Genomic DNA, 19,559 nt, shown 5'->3' with positions numbered 1-19,559 from the left:
CCGTGTCATCATCTATCCGCCAATTTAGTCTTCAGACCTGCTAATCTGCCTAATCCTTTGTTTGCAAACAGCTTTCTCTGTTTTATTCCAGGTAATAAAGGCAGGTTAAAACTACACTTAGGGAGTGACCACTTGCCAGAAAATTCTACTCAGTGCAAGCAAGCACGAGGAAATTTACAGGACACTACATTGTTTTAAGGTGGAGCGAAGAGAAACTGGCAATAAACAAGGGCAGTGAGGCACCACAAGGAAACCCCTTGCCTAGGGTAGGGGCACATGGACATACAGCTCATGGTTCAGCCACAGAAGAAAACCAAACCAACTGAAACTGGACTGGATACCACCAATTAGCAGCTCCTAGCACCAAAGGCACTGCTTCTGGGTACATCAACAGAAAGCAAAACCTCAGCCAGACCAATTGTTGCAGCTGCTAAATGTCAAGAGGACCAATTGCCTTTGGTGCAGAAGAGCTGGATGAGGCACAAATATGGGTAGGGAGAATCTAAAGCAAGTGAGGCAAAATAAGATGACCTCTGACCCGTCCGAGGAAGACTTGACTAGTGAGACTTGGAAGTCTAAGCAGCACCAGGAAAAAGTGCTCATGTCCTTAGACTGAGACTTGTCTTAACCATTTAATTCCACTTACAAAGATCACCTAGCCCAAATGAAATGTGCCGAAAAGAGGCTCACGTGTGAGTATTGCAGTGATGTGAAAGAAAGAACACTGAGGTTTGGAGCAATGTTCTGGATCCCAGAGGCCCCTCTACTGTACACTTTGTTAATCCAGTTCTGATAATTCCAGAAAATAGCAACCTCTCCCCACCCATGCCCCTCGACACACCAACACACAAACCCCCATCCACCATTATTCCACCAAAAATCTGCTCCTTCACTCAGCATATTCTCTATCGGCCTTCATGTTCCCTGGCCCGTACTCTTACCAACCACGGTGATGTTGAAGTAACTCCACCTTTAGCTCCCCCTCCCCACCATGACACACACCCACAAACCAAGGAATACTGTTCGGCTGCTACGCCTCCCCTCATTTGTTTCCACTATCCCATCTCCCTCTTCTTTCCTTACCCACCCTGGCCACCAACCCAAGACATATTTCTCCTCCTACCTTCCAGTACGGTGAGCTTAGCACTGGTGTTGATCTCCCCGACGCTATTGGTAGCTGTGCATTCATAGATGGCCTCATCCCGGTGCACCCGAAGGGGCTGGATCCGCAGGACTGATCCTGACCCATCATCAAATTCAATGACCTGGTCAAGAACAGTGGAAGAGCTGTTAAGTCTCCATTGGATGCTAACAGGACGGCGGGCTTCAATAGTCAAATTCAAAGGACACCACAACACCCCCCCCCGCCCCCCCAACTACTCCTCCCTCTCAGACTCATTTTGTTACACTCCTCAATGGGGATCTATTTCCCCTAAATCCATATACCAGAAGAGTCTCACTTGGATGAACAGAGGAAAGCATGTTGGGTAAAGAGAGGTGACAGGTAACAATTTCTTGCTATAATGACCTCAGGTTATTTAGTTTCTTCATCTGCCTCAGAGACGGGAATAGAGATTGAAGGCCCCAGGATTTTAAAATCTGGCAGTCAGAAGGACCTGGGTTCTAATCCCAGCTCCGCCACTTGTCTGCTTGGTGACCTTAGGCAAGTCACTTCACTTCTCTGTGCCTCAGTTACCATCATCTGTAAAATGGGGATTAAGAGTGTAAGCCCCATGTGGGGTTGCACCTGTGTCCAGCCTTGAATCTACCCCAGCACTTAGAACAATGTCTGGCACATAGAAGCGCTTAACAAACACCATTTTAAAAAAAATCTCTTGCAGAAGGCTCTGAAGGTCAGCCTTAAATTCAGACTTTTGGCATGAGGAGGGAAGAAGAGCAGAAAAAGAGCTGTGAAAAGGACATGCAAGTCAAAAGCTCACCATGTCCAAGAGAAATTTTATCCTTTTTGTTCTCCTGACAGGAAGAGGAAATTTATAGGCAGTTTCTGCCTCTGTCTGTCTCTGTCTCAGTCTGTCTCCGCTAATGTCACCAACGCCTGCTGCAGTCCCACACTCCACAAAACCCACTTGTCCCCTCCGATTGGGCACATAGGAAAATGACTATGAGCTATTTAAAGGTGGGACTCACATCTTTTATTTCCTGAGTAGGCTCCCGAGAAGCCAGTTCAGGGCTCTGCCCCGGCAGGCTCCGAGTAAATTTTGCTAATGCTGATGCGAACAGTGCCGCAGGGTGGGTGCAGGATTTTGGAAGGGAACATGCCAAAGGAAAAAAATGGGAAGATGAAAAGGCAGAGGGCTAGTGCCAGTCAGTGAGTCAGGATTGTTCAGAATCCACTGAACAGGTATGGCCTACAACTGACCATTATTTTTTTTTTTAATCACACTGCTTTGGAAACACTAAACAACTACTGGGAAGTATTTTAATTACTGTGTTTGACCCAGGAGTTTGGAATGAGCACCCCTGAGTTGAATTTTGGAGGCCTGTACCAACTTTGACCTTCCTGCATGCCCTGCCAGGTTAGGAGAGGAGAGGAGATGGGGAGGGGAAAAAGCCGGGGGAGAAAGTAGAGGAGACAATGAACTCTGTTATAAACACAAAACGGCATATGTGAAGCAGCAAGGAAGGATAGCCGAGAAAGAGTGGAGAGTTGAGTCCAAAGTGAAAGAGGCATGATCACAGTGAGCTTGGTGGAGAGGCAGAGAGAATCCTGGGGCAGCCAAGAGGAGGGAAGGAGAGCCCTTAGGGAGGAAGGGGAAGAGAATACAGGCAATTCATCTGGGAGGGCAGGAAATGATGGGTAAGTATGCAGATCTGTGTGGTGTCTATCACCATGGCAGCCAAGGTGCAGGTCCAGGAAAGAAGTTACAGGACAAAAGAAGCATATTAATACATAAATCAGGGAAGAGGGAGATTTTAAGTTAGGGGCGTGAAATGCACGACCAGCACAAAGGGCCAAAAATGTGTAGGGAATAAAAACAACTTCACAAAAAAATTAGGAGGTGACAAAACTTGTTAGTCACTGCCCTGTGAGCTGGGGATCGTTTTGCCTGGGTGAAGAACAAAGAGCTTCAGGAGCTACAGAGATAAACTCAAGCCTGATAGAAAAATCGCTCCTCTCTCTCATCCATCAATTTTCGACTGAGTCTTAAATATTTATCTAGTTTATTTCCTTCACTGGATTTACAATATGCCTTTCCCCTGGATTTACAATATGCCCTGAACAAATAACTTTAACTAACATTCGCACAAACCCTCTAACATGCTGGAGAGGGGTCCAACCAAGGGAGATTAGTCCCTTTTCTAGGTGAGGAGGCTGCTCCTAGTCCAACAGTAAGTAAAGGGAACCCTGGGTTAACCTAGCCTGTTATATGCAGGCTGGGAGATTTTTTTTCAATTATTGTGATTATTACTATTATTAACAGGCCAAAGAACTCTAAGACCTTCATCTATAAGAGCTAGAATTTTGAAATTAGCATCATTTCTAATTACTGTCAAATGAGGCTTAAACATTGCTTAGGAAAAATAGAGCCACTCTACTTAAATTATTATGCAAAGTTACAACACTATGTTAAACTGGAATTTAGAATGCAAATCTCTGCCTTTCTGCAAAGGCAATAAATGACACATGTATGTATGCGTATACATGGGCAAGTCACTTCACTTCTCTGGGATTCGTTTACTTCATCAGTAAAATAGGGATTGAGATTGTGAGCCCCACGTGAACCTGAAAAACTTGCATCCACCCTAATACTTAGAACAGTGCTTAGCACATAGTAAGCACTTAACAAGTGCCGTAACAATAACAGATGAGGGAACTGAGGCACGGAAGACTGACTTGCCCACTTGTAAGTAGCAGAGCCAGGATTAGAACCCAGGTCCTCTGATTCCCATGCCCTTTCCACTAGGCCATGCAAATGATGGGCCCTGCAGAAGACCTAATCTGGGCAGCAGCAAGACAGGTGGGACTTGCACAGGTATCTAATTTGGCCAAAACGCCCACTTTGGAGATGGTGGATCACCTGGGAGCTGAGAAGAGCAAAGAAGCAGATAGCAGTCTCTCTCTCTTTCTTCCTCGGGTCTCTGTGTGTGTGCATGCTTCCTATGCCCTTTGATGAATCAATCTCTCTCTCCTTTGTGTCTATGCCTTTCCACCATTCTTTCCATCTCCTCCTCCAAGGGCTTTCCCCTCCCACAGACCTGTATGTCACACTCGGTCAAAGCTTAGGGTTTTTTTTTTTTTTGGCTGGTTATACATAGATGCAAAGCAAGATTATCAATTTTCATGCATGGCACAAGTCTGAACAAAGATGCTTGAGAAAGCCCAAACATTACTTAAAAGAGTTGCTTTTGCAGCAACTGTCTCAAACTCTGTCTGTTTTACCAACAGTAGCCATGGGGCAGAAGGCAGTGCATTGTCATTATTATTTTTTCAGTCGGCTGAGTTTCTCCATTCCAAGAACAACCTCCCTTCTCGACACGCCAATACATCAGCAGAAGGATCTGAGGGCTGTACCAGCCGGTTACAACAGGAAAACCTGGCAGCAATTAGCAAAAAATCACCAAAAAAACACCTTCCCATTTGGGTTCTCACTGCTGTCTACCTGAAGGCTGCTTCCTATAAACAATCCATTTTGTGGAAATTCTGCTCGCTCCCCTACCCTCAATTAAAACTGGGAGGGAAGGGGAGGCTCTGAAGAGGTGGAACACAATTATAAAGACATCCTGACCAAGTTTACATGTTCCTTTGCCAAGTGGTGAGGACGACTTACATGCCAGCTTACTTACAGCCGCTTAGAGCCTGGGACAGGTTTCACCCTCGAAAAAAGAAGTCTGAGGGAAATGCTGGTGGAGCCAGTGGGGCTTTTTTTTTTTTAAGTGGTACTTGCTAAGGTTTACTATGTGCCAAACGGTGTACTAACTGCTGGGGTAGATATAAGACCATCAGATTGGACACGGTCCCTGTCCTACATGGGGCTCACAGTCTTAATCCCTATTTTACAGATGAGGGAATTTAGAAACAGAGAAATGACTTGCCCAAGGTCACACAGCAGACAAGTGGCAGAGCCTGAATTAGACCCAGGTCCTCTGACTCCCAGGGTCATGCTCTTTCCATTAGGCGATGCTACTTCGCTAATGATAATGATAATGTGACGTTATACTCCAGGCTCACTGGTTTGGACTCACAAGAGACCGGGGCTTGGGGTAGATCAGTCCGAAGGAGGAGAGTCCGATCGGAAACAAAGAGAGAAAGAAACACTTGCTCATTTTCACTGCCACCTGCAAACTCACTCCTAATGACAGGAGCTGCAAAGTCATAGCTCCAGGACATAGTTAACTCCAAAGCCATCCTGTTTCAATTACTGTAAAAAAGCAGAAGCTCACACCAACATTAAATATAGGCTATTGTTCTCTGCCACACAGGACACATTGCGATGAGGGTTGTCCAGCAATTTGCAAATATTTTTATCTGTGTCTTTCCCATTAAAGTATAAGCTTCTTGGGGGCAAGGCCCACACCACTTCTTGGTTTTGTACCTCCCAAGAACTTAGGACAGTGCATTGCACTCAATAAATATTTTGACCCACCCACACATATTTCTCCAGTCAGTCAATCAATCAATGGTATTTACTGATCACTGTACTGCTTTGGAAAGCCCAATATAATGGAGTTGGCAGACACGACCCCTACACACAAGGAGCTCACAGCCTACAATCTCCACTGACCCCTCCTTTCCACCATACTACTGCTGCACTGCAGGAACCCTCCTTGCAATGAAATAAGGAATCTTTCTACCTTCTCCTTCCCTCCTCAGAGAAGGGAGCCTATCTAGCCCATTGAAAGGGGTTGGATATTGCAGTTGGAGGAAAGAAATACCAGTGGATTCCAGCAGACAGAATGGGTGGAATGAGGTCTAAGATATGAGAGAGATGTGACCCCTTGTGGACCCAAAGACACGTGGAAAGGTGGAAATGAGCTAGTGTCAATGGCCCTGTGTTTGACAGAGGCAAGCATCTCTAGGAGCCATTAAAATATGCATTTCAATTATCCCTCCAGAAAGAAAGAAGAAAGACACCACCTTCCAGAACCAACATCTAGGTCAAGTCAAGAAATGCTGTTTCTCAAAAAGGCAGACTTGGGTTCCCGGGAGCCAAGTAGAAGACCTGAAATAGAAGATGGGATTTTTCCCATCACTACTAGGCCAGCCTCTGAAAATTTGGCAAGTGTGAACCCCTGAACGCTGTCACCAGCCAATTAAGGCTGCCAACGGGATTAGGCATCGTGAATGCATCTGCAGCGTCAACTGCACTGTGTCATGTCATTAAAATGGTAGCTCCACTTAGACTTATGGACATCCTGAAGCAGCAAGAGGGATCATTAAACATTTCCCCGAATAGAGGAGAGGAGTTTGCTTGAAATGGATTGTTGAAAAGACACCTAGGAGCAGAAACTGGCTTTAGTTCCAGCCCCTAAACTGATTCGTTGATTCTACACAAAGTGATCTGGGTCTACCCGCCACTGAAGAAAGCAAAACTCTTCTTAATCTCTCTCGAGGGGCATCGTATGGATTAGCTAACTGATGCGAAACAGCCCTGGAAAGCAACCAACACAATAGATGAACGCAGAGACTATAACTGGATTACCTCAAATCGCTGAGAACTGACTTTCTTCCCCTTCTTCATCCACGTGATGCGTGGCCTGGGCTCCCCGGAGGCTTGGCACACGAAGGAAGCCACTCCACCGGATATCCCAACCTGGTCCTCAGGGATTTTGATGAAGGTCGGCTTGCCTGCCAAACGAAAGCACAAACCCAGCAGTCAGATTTCTTGCTCAAACCCTGGAGATCCAGCAACGCACATGATGTAGAGGTCTCTCTTGCTTTACAGATTGGGGATATGTTATAATGGAGTAAAGGAAAACTGGGTAAAATGAACCTGGTTTTACAAAGAAGGGGGTGGGGGAGGGGAAGGTGCATTAATAACCTAACGCTTATTCATTTGCAGTTTACCCAGGAAACAGGGAATAAAGCTAAACTGATCTGGACCACAGTGGACCTTTTGTATGGCTAAAGTAGAACCCAGGCTGAAAGGTGGCCAGCCCAGGTCTTTGGGTGGGAACTGATCTCAGGGGTGAAGTGAAACGGGAAGAGAGGCCAAATCAATTCGCCCCCCAAGACCAAAAGTTTCTTATGGGCAGGAATCACATCTACCAACTCCTTTATTTTACTTTCCCAAATGCTCTACACACAGTATGCACTCAATAAATATCATTGATTGACTGACTGAAGGGGCAAATTTGGTAAGTGGTTGTTTCATGGAATGAGCTGAGTGGGGCTGTGGCAAGCATTCCCCTGGAGTGGGTTGAAGCAGTACTAAGCCAGGGAAAGGCCAAAGGCTTGTGATTATTTCCTGGGTCTCACCCAGTTTAAATGACTAAAGAAGTGTTCCAGTGAGGCAGCATGGCCTAGTGGAATGAGTATGCAATTAGAAGTCAGGAGGCTTGGGTCCTAGTCCCACCTCTGCCACTGGCCTGCTGGGTGACCCTGGGCAAATCGCTTGCCTTCTCTGGGTCTCAGTTTCCTCATTTGTAAAAAAGAGATGAAATCCCTGCTCTCCCCTCCCTCCTTTGGGACAAGGATTTGGTGCCCAGCCCGAAGTAAGTGCTTAATAAATACCAGTATTATAATCATCATCATTACTTGGAAGCAACCTCACTGAAAACAATAACAGTCAGGTTTTAAAAGTCCAACTTTATTTTCATCCCCAGTTCTCCTTTTCTGGAGAGGGAGCGTGCCCTCAAATATATGAGGAATAAAGCCATAAGCTGAAAACTTCTCAGTTCCAAACTTCCGCCACCCCAAATCCAAACTTGTCCTTCTTTTAGAGGAAATGACAGGAACAACATCATTACCTCCCACTACTCCATCCCAACGGGAGATGCAGTCAGTTCTTTTATAGCACTGGGTTTGGGCTCTCCAAGAATCCCTTCTTAAGGAAAACTTGCATCTTATTATTCATCCCGGGTCTGATGCCAACAGAAAATTGCCAAACGCAGAGTATCAGAAGACCATTCTGCGGTTCTGCGGTCACGCTCCATCCGAAATACAGAGTGACCCCGTGTATCACAGCAGAGCTGCCTGCACCCCCTCCCCAAACTATTCTTTTCTACTCCAGGAAAGCACAGACAGGAAACAGAATGTCATTCTGTGGGATGAAGAGACAAGCAAAAACCCCACGTATCATATAGTTGTTATGGACTAATTTATCACCATCACCCTGAGAGTGAGCCAGGCCTCAAACTGCAGAATGGGAAGAAATATGTTCCTGAGAGGGAATTAAGGGTGAAAGTGAGCAGAGACTTACATTTTCATCCAAGGTATTATCGCCATCATCCTTACCAATTAAAAACATTTCCTGAACACACTCTCTGTGTGATTTCACAGATTTTCCTTGCCCACCTCAGGGATTAGGTCCCTGAACGTTCCCAGTGATTGGGAAAATCGGAACAGATAAAAAAAAAAAAACCCTTATGGGATAAATGTAGTCATGGAGTCTTTTGCTTCGGCTTCTCTGGATAAAGTTTGGGAGGGTTTTAATGTGGCAAAAATAATCTGTCATGCCCAGAATTAAACAATATACCTCTAAATGTTAAAGGAAAATAAAGTGTATAAAAAGCAATCACTGAGAACAGTATGAGAAGTTGTAGTTCCTAGAGGAAAGCACACACGACTGGGAGTCAGTACATCTGATGACTAATCCTGGCTCCACTACTTGGCTGCTGTGTGACCTTGGGCAAATCACTTGGCTTCTCTGTACTTCAGTTCCCTCATTTGTAAAATGGGGATTAAACACTGTTCTTGCTTCCTCCTAGACTGGGATCCCTGTGTAGGATAGGGACCATATCTGATCTAAATTGCACTGAATCCACCTCAGCACTCACGACTGTTTGTTATATAATAAATGCGCAATGCATACCATCATTATCATTATTAGTTTTCTTTATGCAGAACATTTTACTGAGCACTTGGAAGAATACAAAAGAAGCAAAATATATATTCCTTGCTCTAAAGTAGATGACGATCCAATGGAGGAGATGGACAAAAATGATTAACGCGAAGGAGCGTGGCTCAGTGGAAAGAGCCCCTGCTTGAGAGTCAGAGGTCGTGGGTTCTAATCCCGGCTCTGCCACTTGTCAGCTGTGTGACATTGGGCAAGGCACTTCACTTCTCTGTGCCTCAGTTATCTCACCTGTAAAACGGGGATTAAGACTGTGAGCCCCTAGTGGGACAACCTATCTATCTATCCCAGCGCTTAGAACCTTGTATCTATCCCAGGGCTTAGAACAATTCTTGGCACATAGTAAGCGCTTAACAAATATCAACACTATTATTATTATTATTATTTACCAATAGAGAAGACTATAATACATAGCCATGCAGTCACTTGGTCTAGAAATGGGTCCAGCAAAGAGGAATCTTTCATGGGCACTTCACCATCACGCTCCATCCCCGGCCACCTGCTTGCTCATGGCACTCCAGATCCCACCAGAAACAAAATAGGCAGGGACGAGAGAATGTGCGAGAGGTGCTACACAAACCACTAGCACTACAATCGATTCCTCCATGCACATTCTTGGCCCCAACTTTAGGGTCAAAACTTCCCGGATGTTCCCAAAGGGGGATGCCATCAAATGGGAATATTACAGCCTGAAATATGAGAATTGTAGCTGACTCTTTGGATATAAGGAAGAGGGTAAATATAATAATAAATTCTAAAGATAGTTACTGGGTTGACAGTTTGTGGGCTTGGGGGATTAACAGGGACTGCCGGGGAAGGTGGGAGATGGGGGTCATTATTACTTAGGGGTTCCACTGTTAGGATACAAACAAAAATTACTTTCAAAAAGGTACGGAAACTTCACAGTGAAATCAATTCATTTTCCTACACAAACTGCTCCGTAACTTTTCACTGAGGGGTGGAGATTATGGGCAAAAACCCCAAGGGAGATTGGGAGGGCGACGTGGAGCGCGGCAATTGGGCCTTACCGGCAGGGCGCACAACACCACACCGAGCGTCTGGCAGGTGGCTCCCGCACATCCATCTCATCCTCGCAAAGGGAACGCCGCGGGTGGCAAGAAAATGGACAATTTGAAATGACAGCAAGCAGGCCGATGCGTGGCCATGGAAACTGCCGACTCCGGGAGCCAAACCGGCATTCCACTCAGAATATTGACGCCCGGGTCCTCAAAACCACAGTGCGGCATCCGTGGTTGGTGCGGGAAAGCTGTGCTGGATGGAGCTGATCAGCCCCATGCGAGCATTTGTTGTTTCTCAAGCTTAAAGCAGCTTGAACGGCTCCCTAGGCAGAGAGAGCATGGCAGCTCTGATGCTGGGAAAACGGTCGGCAGCTGCTGGATAGGCCATGGATGGCCAGAACATCGGCAATCTCAATCTGTTCCCCTCACCAAACCGGCCCCGCTCTGTCTCTACTGGCCTCCCCAGGTCCCAGCCATCTAGTGTGAGTAAGAAAAGGGAGCAAGCAGGGGTGGCACAAAATCAGAGCTAGTGAAGTTAATAAGAACAACAACAATTATGGTATTTGTTAACTGCTTACTACATGCCAAGCACTGTTCTAAGAGCTGGGGTAGATACAAGTTAATTGGGTTAGCCACAGTCCCTGTCCCACATGGGACTCCTAGTCTTAACCCCCATTTTACAGATGAGGTAACTGAGGCACAGAGAAGTTAAGCAATTTGCCCAAGGTCACACAGGAGACAAGTGACAGAGGTGGAATCAGAACCACGTCCTTTGACTCCCAAGCCTATGCTCTGAAGGGGTGGGGTGTGGGTGTGGGTGTGTGCGCACGCGCGCACACACACACTTACACACCCGTCTGGTCCAATTTCATAATGGGATCCCTGGTGCGTGGAGAAATCATTTCGACTGGTTTTGCTCATATAGTGGCCAGCTGGCAGTAGACACTGGGACATCAATGACTTAGAATTCATACTAAAACCATGCTGCAGCAGGGGGAAAACATACTCAAGTGCCACCCCATGTTGTACTAATATGGTCTTCCTGAAGCACCACACTGGCTAAAGAAAGAACAGAGGGTCACTCATCACCAGGAAGCAGTAACTAATAGGGCCAGTTCTATGATTTGTGAATGCTTGAGACGTGAACACATGTTCACGGTTGGTCAGCCCCAGGCCATTTACTAAAAGCCAAGAATTGATGGGGGCCGCAATGGGCTTTCCTATCACTGTTCATAGAAGAGGAGCTGAAAACATAAACTGGCAGCTCGGGAGAAGTCACAACCCATGCAAGAAAAGATTACTAATCCAACAAGGAGAAAAGTGGGCTACAACTCATTTTTTCTATTCTCCAAACCCCTCCAGAAATCAGGGAGAGCTCAGATCAGAGGGCACCCATCAGCTGGATCGAACACTCCAGTGCAGGAGTGGAACACCAGCCGAGAGTCAGGCTGGTTCCAAGTCTTAGGTTGGCTTGCTGGGTAAAGTGGGCACACTAAGCTGGGACCATAGTTCCTACCATCTTCACAGGGGCACTCAGGGAAATCAGGTTGGTAAAGTATTTTCAGGCCCATGCCAAAAATGTGCTTTATGAATTAAAAGTCTGTTGATTGTTAGGTTTATTAACATAATCATCCCTACTATGGAACTCACAGAGTGAAGAGAGATATCCTAAATTCTTCAAGCCACTTGACAATCCACTCCCATCCACTGGATCGTACGTTTTCCTAACTCTACAAAAATCAACAGATGGCCAAAGAAATACACCATGATATTAAGTGTGAATTTGACCTGGTACTAACCCATCTCAAAGGGTAACGGCCTTGGGCTAGAAAAATGATTCCTCTCCCAGATAAAAGTTTCTATAGGAAACATGATTCCTAAGTAGTATCCCCCAGAGGCCCCTGCAGACACATAATCCTAACCTTCAAGCGAAGCAATTATTAGATGGGTGGTTCAACTCATACTGATTCCACATACTTGCCTCACCATAATCATATATATTCCTGGTTAGCACTATTTACATATATCGATATTTACTTCCCTCCATCCTTCCTAGTGAAATGTTGATTTGTTGTTTGTGCTGGCAATGACTGCGCTCTGATTGAATGTTTTGCAAGGCAGGGTGCTGAGCAGATTTCTCTGGATTGAATTTCTTCTGCTGATTTGTTCTTTTGATTTTCCCTTACTTACTGCACAGTATTTGTCATTTAATACACTTAGCGTAGTTTCCCAACATTACCAAGCCCTGCTCCTCTCGCTTCGGTAAAGACGGAGGATCTGAAGGCCTCCATATGTGGAAGCAAGCATCTGCTACTCCCCTTTCCCATTCTGAGCCTCACAGGACTTGCCTAATTTATGTGGGGGAAACGTCATTTAAAGGTCAAATCCCTCCCTCAAGAAATGGGGTAGTAGAAGGATTTATCTGAGTGTTAACTGTGAATGCAAAGGGGGAAACATTTAGACCAACAAAAGAAGTCTAGAATGCTAATGCTATGGTTCTCATTTGAACATGAATGACTAGCCACATTTCTGCTACCACATCTACTAGAAGAGGCTTTTAGCTTTTCCTGCCCCAACGCTGTCTTAAAGTCATGAGAAAATGAAGCACTAAGACCAACAGCAGCACAACGTTGCCGTTCCAAATTTAAATGCAAATTAGGAAATTAAGTTGTGGTTTTCATCATTAATTATTGATCAAGCTTCTAAATATACTCTACGTCTCATTATGATGTATGTATTTGTGGGACGGTTAACAATAACAACTCAGCTCTCAATATCTGCATTTCAATTTGAAGACTTATGGCTACATTAATATAGATTTTTGCATTTGTACATCCAATGGAAAACTCCAAGTTAAAAATTAAACTTCAGAATTTAAATGAACTAAAAGTCGGGAAATGTATGAGACTCCAAATGTCTAGAAAATGGCCTGGAATAATGCTTGAACTTAATAAAACAATTGTCACTGGAGAAACACTCACGACATTTTACTATTTTGTTGCCATCATTTTCCGGTCCTCCTTGTTTTTTTCACTGTCCCATCTAACTCCTTTCATCAATCAATAAAATGTATTTGAGCATTCACTGTGCACAGAGCACTGTACTAAGCACTTGGAAGAGTACAATATAACAGATTTGGTAGACATGTTTCCTGCTCACTAAAATAAATACAGATATGTACAAAAACGCTGTGGGGGCTGGGAGTGGGGTGAATTTTCATTCAATCGTATTTCTTGAGCGCTTACTGTGTGCAGAGCACCGTACTAAGCGCTTGGGAAGTACAAGTTGGTAACATATAGAGACGGTCCCTACCCAATAGTGGGCTCACAGTCTAGAAGGGGGAGGCACACAACAAAACAACACATATTTACAAAATAAAATAAATCGAACAGTAAATATGTACAAGTAAAATAAATACAGTAATAAGTTTGTACAGACATATATACTGGTGCTGTGGGGAGGGGAAGGAGGTAGGGTGGGGGGAGGAGGGGGAGGGGAAGGAGGGGGCTCAGTCTGGGAAGGCCTCCTGGAGGAGGTGAGCTCTCAGTGGGGCTTTGAAGGGAGGAAGAGTGCTAGCTTGGCGGATGTGCAGAGGGAGGGCACTCCAGGCCAGGGGGAGGATGTGGGCCAGGGGTCGACGGCGGGACAGGCGAGAACGAGGCACAGTGAGGAAGTTAGCGGCGGAGGTGAGATCGGCAGGTTTTGGTGACGGATTGGATGTGAGGGGTGAACGAGAGAGCGGAGTCGAGGATGACACCAAGATTGCGGGCTTGTGAGATGGGAAGGATGGTAGTGCCGTCAACGCTGATGGGAAAGTCAGGGAAAGGGCAGCGTTTGGGAGGGAAGATAAGGAGTTCAGTCTTGGACATATTGAGTTTTAGATAGCGGGCAGACATCCAGATGGAGATGTCTTGAAGGCAGGAGGAGACACGAGCCTGAAGGGAGGGAGAGAGAGTAGGGGCAGAGATGTAGATTTAGGTGTCATCAGCATAGAGATGATAGTTGAAGCCATGGGGGTGAATTGAGTTCACCAAGGGAGTGAGTGTAGATAGAGAACAGAAGGGGACCAAGAACTGACCCTTGAGGTACCCCTACAGTAAGGGGATGGGTGGGGGAGAAGGAGCCCGCAAAAGAGACTGAGAATGAACAGCTGGAGAGATAAGAGGAGAACCAGGAGAGGACAGAGTCTGTGAAGCCAAGGTTGGATAGCGTCTTGAGGAGAAGGGGGTGGTCCACAGTGTCGAAGGCAGCTGAGAGGTCAAGGAGGATTAGGATAGAGTAGGAGCCGTTGGATTTGGCAAGCAGGAGGTCATTGGTGACCTTTGAGAGGGCAGTTTCAGTGGAATATAGGAGACGGAAGCCAAATTGGAGGGGGTCGAGGAGAGACTTGGCATTGACGAAATCGAGGCAGCAGGTGTAGATGACTTGTTCAAGGAGTTTGGAAAGGAATGGTAGGAGGGAGATAGGGTGATAACTAGAAGGGGAGGTGGGGTCAAGAGAGGGTTTTTTTAGGATAGGGAACACGTGGGCATGTTTGAAGGCAGATGAATAAAGGATCCAGATACAAATAGAGACGCAGTATGAGCCTGGGAGTCAGAAGGGTTCTATTCCCAGCTCTGCCGCTAGCCTGCTGTGTGACCTTGGGCAAGTCACTTTACTTCTGTGCTTCAGTTACCTCATTGGTAAAATGGGGATTGAGACTGTGAGCCCCACAAGAAACATGAACTGTGTCCAACCCAATATGCTTGCATCCATCCCAGCACTTAGAACAGTGCCTGGCGCAGAGTAAGCGCATAAAAGTTACCATAATTATTATTATTAGGCCTTGTCTCCTTGCATCCCTATGGCATGGTGTGTGCTTAAGGGCTGATCTCAAAGCACCAGAACCTCCCAGCCTCTCACGAGTCTCCTCTTGCCTGGTTGCAGGCCCTATGAGAGATGTGGGAGGGAATGGAAGGAGACAGGTCTGTCAGCCACCTACAGAGTTAGCTGCCTCCTGGCCACCCAGGCCAGCTTCCTGAGACCCAGCACCACTTCCCATCCGGGGCTGTACACCCTGGTTCTTCTAGATCTACTGTCTTTTGATAACAACAATAATAACAGTGATAATAATAATAATTTGTGGTGCGTGGCTCAGTAGAAAGAGCCCGGGCTTGGGAGTCAGAGGTCATGGGTTCTAATTCCGACTCCACCACTTGTCAGCTGTGTGACTTTGGGCAAGTCACTTCACTTCTCTGTGCCTCAGTTCCCTCATCTCTAAAACGGGGATTAAGACTGTGAACCCCACGTGGGACAACCTGATCACTTTGTATCCCCCCCCCCCAGCGCTTAGGACAGTGCTTTGCACACAGTAAGCACTTAACAAGTACCATTATTATTATTATTATTATTATTATTACTTTTAGACTGTGAGCCCACTGTTGGGTAGGGACTGTCTCTATATGTTGCCAACTTGTACTTCCCAAGCGCTTAGTACAGTGCTCTGCACACAATAAGTGCTCAATAAATACGATTGATGATGATTACTATGTGCCAGGCACTGTTCTAAGCACTGGGGTAGATACAAGATAATCAGGCTGGGCACAGTCCCTGTCCCACACAGGACTTAATTTTAATCCTATTTTACAGATGAGGGAATTGAGGCACAGAGAAGTGAAACCACTGGCCCAAGGTCCCAGCAGACAAATAGTGGAACCAAGATTAGAATCCAGATCCTTCTGACCCCCAACCCCTTGCTCTATTTACTCGGTTCCCTGAAGCCGATCCCGCTCGGCCACTCATTGTGCCCCCAGAGCAGCTGGTCTCTGGCCTGACACTGTGGCCTGGCTTCCTGCTGCTGCTTTCCACTGAGGAAACACCGCTAATCGGAGGCAGACAACCGCGACCCAGAGAGCACCCCCACCTGTCGCCCAGACATTTTAAATATCCAAAGTAAATATTCAAATTGTTTCCTGCTGAAAAGGGCCATTTGTCAAGCCCCTAGGTCCTACATACACAGGGTAAGGTGATTCATAAAAACCCAGGCAGATGAATGCAGTTATATCTAGGAATGCACAGACCTTAGCCTTACCTTCTCTCTCTCTCGCTGCCCGCCTTTTAAACCATTTCTAGGAATGCACAACCCTTAGCCTTACCTTCTCTCTCTCTCGCTGCCCGCCTTTTAAGCCATTTCACTCCTAGTTAGCAGAGGGTAGAGGGAGACGCAAATATCCCAATCCATCAACTGTGCTCCCTGGCAAAAACTCTTCCTCTCTGGGGAAGAGGCTGAAAACATTAGTTGTAATGAAATTCTAGGATTTGCTATGTGTATCATTTATCCACTTACTGCCCATATTTCCTGATAATCAAGGATGAACTGAATAAAACCCAGTTATCTAGATTTTCCCATTTGTGCTTATCTAGTTTTCACGTCTGCCCTTATGCAAATATCCCTATGCAAAGCATTGAAACGTTAGATATCATAAGTGATATGGAACATTGTGATGTAAATGAGAACATAAAGCAAATTGAAGAGTGGTTTGTTCTCTTCCAGCTGAATTTGGGTATGACAAAAAAAATGGACACTCCAGTCCAAACAGGATTTGCCTTAAAAAAGGTTTAAAATAACTCATTTTGAATGTAAGCTTATTTGCATGGGAGACACCGGATTTTAATAACATTTTTATAGGACAACCCAATTCTCCAGACTACCCACTTACCCAGTAAGTCCCAGTTTTTTATTTTTTTCAATGGCAGATGTTAAGTGCTTGCTATGTGCCAGGCACTGTACTAAGCGCTGCAGTAGACACAAGCTAATCAGGATGGACATAATCCATGTCCCTCATGGGGCTCACGGTCTTAATCCCCATTTTATAGATGAGGTTAGTGAGCCAGAGAAGTTAAGAGTCTTGCCCGACAGATGCGGGATTAGAACCAAGGTCCTTCTGACTCCCAGTACTGTGTTCTATCCACTAGGCCATATGGCTCCTCAGAGGTGGACATTTTGGATAAGTGAGCTATACTATGCAGGTCAGTCACAGTGATTTTCAGTATTAGCACTTGAAAAATAGCCATGAGGCATATGTGTGGATTCTAGCATTTTCCCTCCCTTGTTTTGAAAATAGGGAAAATCTAATGAATCAGCATCTCTCACAGAGGATAGACCCAATAAACAACAGTGTGTGAGTTCCTTTCGATACTACATCTGGTTCTCCCAGAATGCTTGAGGCTAAATCGTGTTGCAGCAAAAGTCTCTGGGCCAACACCATACACACCTGGTTCCTTCCAAAACCGCATTCTTTCATTCGTATTTATTTAGCGCTTACTGCATGCAGAGCACTGTACTAAGCACTTGGGAAGTACAAGTTGGCAACATATAGGGACGGTCCCTACCCAACAGCGGGCTCACAGTCTAGAAGGAGGAGACAGACAACAAAACAAAACATATTAACAAAATAAAATAAATAGAATATGTACAAATAAAATAAATTGAGTAATAAATGCATACAAACATATATACAGATGTATTATGTCTACTATGTCTACCTCAGTGCTTCAGATTTACATGGTGGAAAGAGTGCACCCTAATTCCAGCATATCAGCCATGCTATGGCAGAACTGACTGTTGACACCCTCAAGCAAATTAAGTAAAAGAGTTGTCACTTTGGAACATGTACCTAAAGGAAAGAAAAACCGAGATATCTGTGTCCTGACTGGCACATACAGTCTTCTAAAGGTGACCTCCCCGTGCCCAATTCTATCGGTCACTGGTATTGATGAAATCCAACCTCTTCCTCTTTCTCTTTCCCTGGCTGCCTGCAATATCGCTAATGAAAATTGGGAAATGACACTCATCTGCCCAGGAAGAGTAATGGTTTTATACCAGTCAAGTCAAGGAGCCTATGGATTTCCTTAATTTTATGACCAGAGTCACCTCTGAAGGGCACAAGAGGATGGGGCTAAAAAGGGGTCTGTTCTGGTCATTCTGGGCATAGTTCATGAAGTAGCCCGAGATTGGACATGTCCACACTCCCCACAGGCAACATGCAAGGAAGGAAATGAACCCAATCAGGAACGGTGGGGGAGGTCAGCAGAACCGTTGAGTGCCAAGGAGTTTTTCAAGTGAGAAAGAGCGTTCAGTTTTCATCCGTTTTTGTGGCTCGGCGCCCGCCTCCCCATTCCCCACTGACGAAGGATAAGTATCCAGGTACACACCTTCAAAACTTCCATCCCTGCTGAGTACAGTGAGCAGAATTGGGGACTGTTTACACAAAGTTGTAAAGACAGGGAGTTGGAGGGTTGTGAACGGAAAATGACTGAATGAGTCCCAAAACTAACCGGGTCAGAATGTGAACTTTGGAGGGGAGATCAGGAGAAAAGAAATTCCCCAAATGAACATTTCAGATGTGAGGGATGGAGACAGGAGGGACAAAATCTGAGTGACACAATGGAGAAACTGTCGGCCTACAATGGAGGCAACAGTTGATCCCTCTAAGTCATTTAGAGGGCTACTCTCTGAGACAAAGTCTTGGATTGCCTCATGCCCAACCAGCACATACAACCCCTGCATTACTTCCTTACCACTTTTTTATGGTATTTGTTAAGTGCTTACTATATGCCAGGCATTGTTCTAAGAGCTGGGGTAGACACAAGGTAATCAGGTTGGACACAGTCCCTGTTCCACACTAGGTTCCCAGTATTAATCCCCATTTTACAGATGAAGTAACAGACACAGAGAAGTTGAGTGACTTGTCCAAGGCCACACAGCAGACAAGTAGCGGATCCTGGGCTAGAATTTAAGACCTCCTGACTCTCAAGTGTGTGCTCTATCCACTAGGCCACACTGCTTCTTCCACTTGGAAATACCGGCCTGATATTCAGCTTTTATTCTATTACTAGACTTATCATTTCTGTCCAATGTTATTAATTTGGAGTTCACTACTAGATGAAATAAAAATTAAAGTAAACCTGATAAAAACAATAGGGACACCAAAAAAAGGCATCCTTTCATGCTTTAATTTTTACAATAACTTTTTCATTCTAATAGCAAAGTTTATACACCCAGTTAACTGGCATGGAGAGATCCTGGAGCAACTCAGTGATGGATACTACCCAACTAAGTAGAGTGGAGAAAGTCTTATCCACCCAAGACTCAATGCCAACTTCAAAAATGAACTACGCAAAAGGGGATCCGGAACCCAGATTCTAGCCAGGAATCTTCAGGACTGAGACCCCGTGAAAACATATTTAGATGGGGGCTAATGCATATTTTAATGTACAGTGCTTCCGGGCAAAATGCTGACCATGCAGAGCAAACGAAGAACAAATGTTCAGGACAGCCCGAGGACAGCTTTTACAGTAAGTGATGCTGATATTTATGTCTCATGCCTCGCTGGTTGACAGGAAATCTGGATCTATAGCAGAGGGTCTGCCTTTATCAGTCTATCGCATCTACACTGTACCGTCAGTAAGTTGTTTTTGTTTTTTTACCAACCCTCTACTGTGGTTCTGTCCAACTGCCTGGGCC

The 19,559-nt window shown here is 45.4% G+C and overlaps 1 protein-coding gene across 11 annotated transcripts in view; it reads right to left on the bottom strand.

The window, feature by feature from the left end:
- Positions 1-19,559, bottom strand: part of PTPRF (protein tyrosine phosphatase receptor type F) — a 311,983-nt gene that overhangs the window by 217,460 nt on the left and 74,964 nt on the right. For all 11 annotated transcript variants that reach the window (XM_038760656.1, XM_038760661.1, XM_038760660.1 and 8 more), the window contains exons 2-3: positions 6,663-6,808; positions 1,124-1,265 (exon numbers count right to left, since the gene is read on the bottom strand). In XM_038760656.1, the coding sequence (XP_038616584.1) occupies positions 1,124-1,265; positions 6,663-6,808 (288 nt within the window). The remainder of the gene's footprint in view (positions 1-1,123; positions 1,266-6,662; positions 6,809-19,559) is intronic.

This window comes from Tachyglossus aculeatus, chromosome 18, assembly GCF_015852505.1.
Source record: "Tachyglossus aculeatus isolate mTacAcu1 chromosome 18, mTacAcu1.pri, whole genome shotgun sequence".
Classification (NCBI taxonomy): domain Eukaryota; kingdom Metazoa; phylum Chordata; class Mammalia; order Monotremata; family Tachyglossidae; genus Tachyglossus; species Tachyglossus aculeatus.
The sequence above is the reverse complement of the archived record's forward strand: the minus strand, read 5'-3'. Positions and strand labels throughout refer to the sequence as shown.